Below are 1,154 nucleotides of genomic sequence, written 5' to 3' on the forward strand. Positions count from 1 at the left end.
AAAAAAAAAAAAAAAAAAAAAAAAAAGTTCACCATTTCTTTATTTAAATGGACCACTTGAGGTAGATAAGCAATTACATTCCAAAAGACATTTGAATTTCCCATTTTTGCTTACTCATTCAACATAATGAATGCATACCATGTGCAGGGAATCAAGAGGAACTACAGTATATGTCCTTCATGGGGAGACCATCATATACAGAAATAATTACAGTGTTGTACAAAATAATCTAATATGTTGGCTATAAGCCCTAAGGAGTCTGGGACTATCAAAAGCTGTGTCTCACTACAACTCATTCATTTTTTTTCAATAGAAAATCTACATGGGATACAGAGGTAGCACAAAGACAGGACTTCAAATTCCGCTTTCCAGCAGGAACTATAAAGATCTTGGCTAGATTAAATCACACTGTGGCTCCAGGCACAGGACCCTGTAACAAGCTCTCCCTCCATGTGCCAGGTAAGCTCCCTACCCACCCCTACTTCTTTCCCTTTTCCTAGTTAAATTTTCCATTTTGATATCTGAATTCCAAAGAAACTTATTTAAGGAAGCCTTCGCTTCCGACATTAGACTCATAGTCCCAAGTGTCTCCCTTCGTAATTTCCAAATGCATTTGATGGCTGTTTAAGACCGGTCTCTCATCGGGATGTAAGTTACATCTCAGTGGGTACCGGGGCTGTTTTTGGCTATTACAGTTTATCCCCGGTATCTAATACACTGGTTGCTAAATGCCTATTTCATGATCATTTATACCAATCCTTTGACAACAAACTCGCATATTTTAAAGCACAATAGGAAACTCAGATTGTCTGAAAGAGTAATAGCAGAACATGATTCTCCGGGTAAGCCTGGGCTGGTATCAACTATTCCGTTAATTAATTAACTTATTTTTTTATTAGTTGAGGAATTGAGGGAATAGCTCCCAGAAGGACTCCGACCATTCGGGTCACGCTTCTCTGAACCCCCACTCACCGCTAGGAGACTAAAATTGGGAACTCGATGGCCACCGTGATCCTCGCAAGGCCTGGGTCCTCAGCAACTCCACCCGAGACGGCTCCACCTCCAGCGCGCCAAGGGGCTGGCAAGGGCCGCTCTCGCGCTCCCGCCCGGACTCGGGCCCCGCTCCAGCCCAGGCCCGGCTTCCCGTGGCCACG

The 1,154-nt window shown here is 43.8% G+C and overlaps 2 protein-coding genes across 3 annotated transcripts in view; one reads left to right on the forward strand and one right to left on the reverse strand.

Moving 5' to 3' along the window:
- Aars1 (alanyl-tRNA synthetase 1) overlaps nucleotides 1–1,154 on the reverse strand; it is a 27,018-nt gene that overhangs the window by 25,606 nt on the left and 258 nt on the right. Inside the window, exon 1 of one of the 2 annotated variants that reach the window (XM_015496081.2) lies at nucleotides 973–1,154. This exon is cut by the window's right edge and continues 258 nt beyond it. The exons of the other annotated variant lie outside the window; for it this stretch is intronic. The gene's annotated coding sequence lies outside the window, so the exon portion shown is untranslated. The remainder of the gene's footprint in view (nucleotides 1–972) is intronic. 2 annotated transcript variants of the gene reach the window in all.
- The window catches only part of Ddx19b (DEAD-box helicase 19B), a 61,517-nt gene continuing 60,749 nt past the window's right edge, over nucleotides 387–1,154 (forward strand). The window contains exon 1 of the mRNA XM_048792337.1: nucleotides 387–459. Coding sequence (XP_048648294.1) covers nucleotides 451–459 — 9 coding nt within the window. The 5' untranslated portion in view covers nucleotides 387–450. The remainder of the gene's footprint in view (nucleotides 460–1,154) is intronic.

The sequence above is a fragment of the Marmota marmota genome, unplaced genomic scaffold, assembly GCF_001458135.2.
Source record: "Marmota marmota marmota unplaced genomic scaffold, marMar, whole genome shotgun sequence".
Lineage (NCBI taxonomy): Eukaryota > Metazoa > Chordata > Mammalia > Rodentia > Sciuridae > Marmota > Marmota marmota.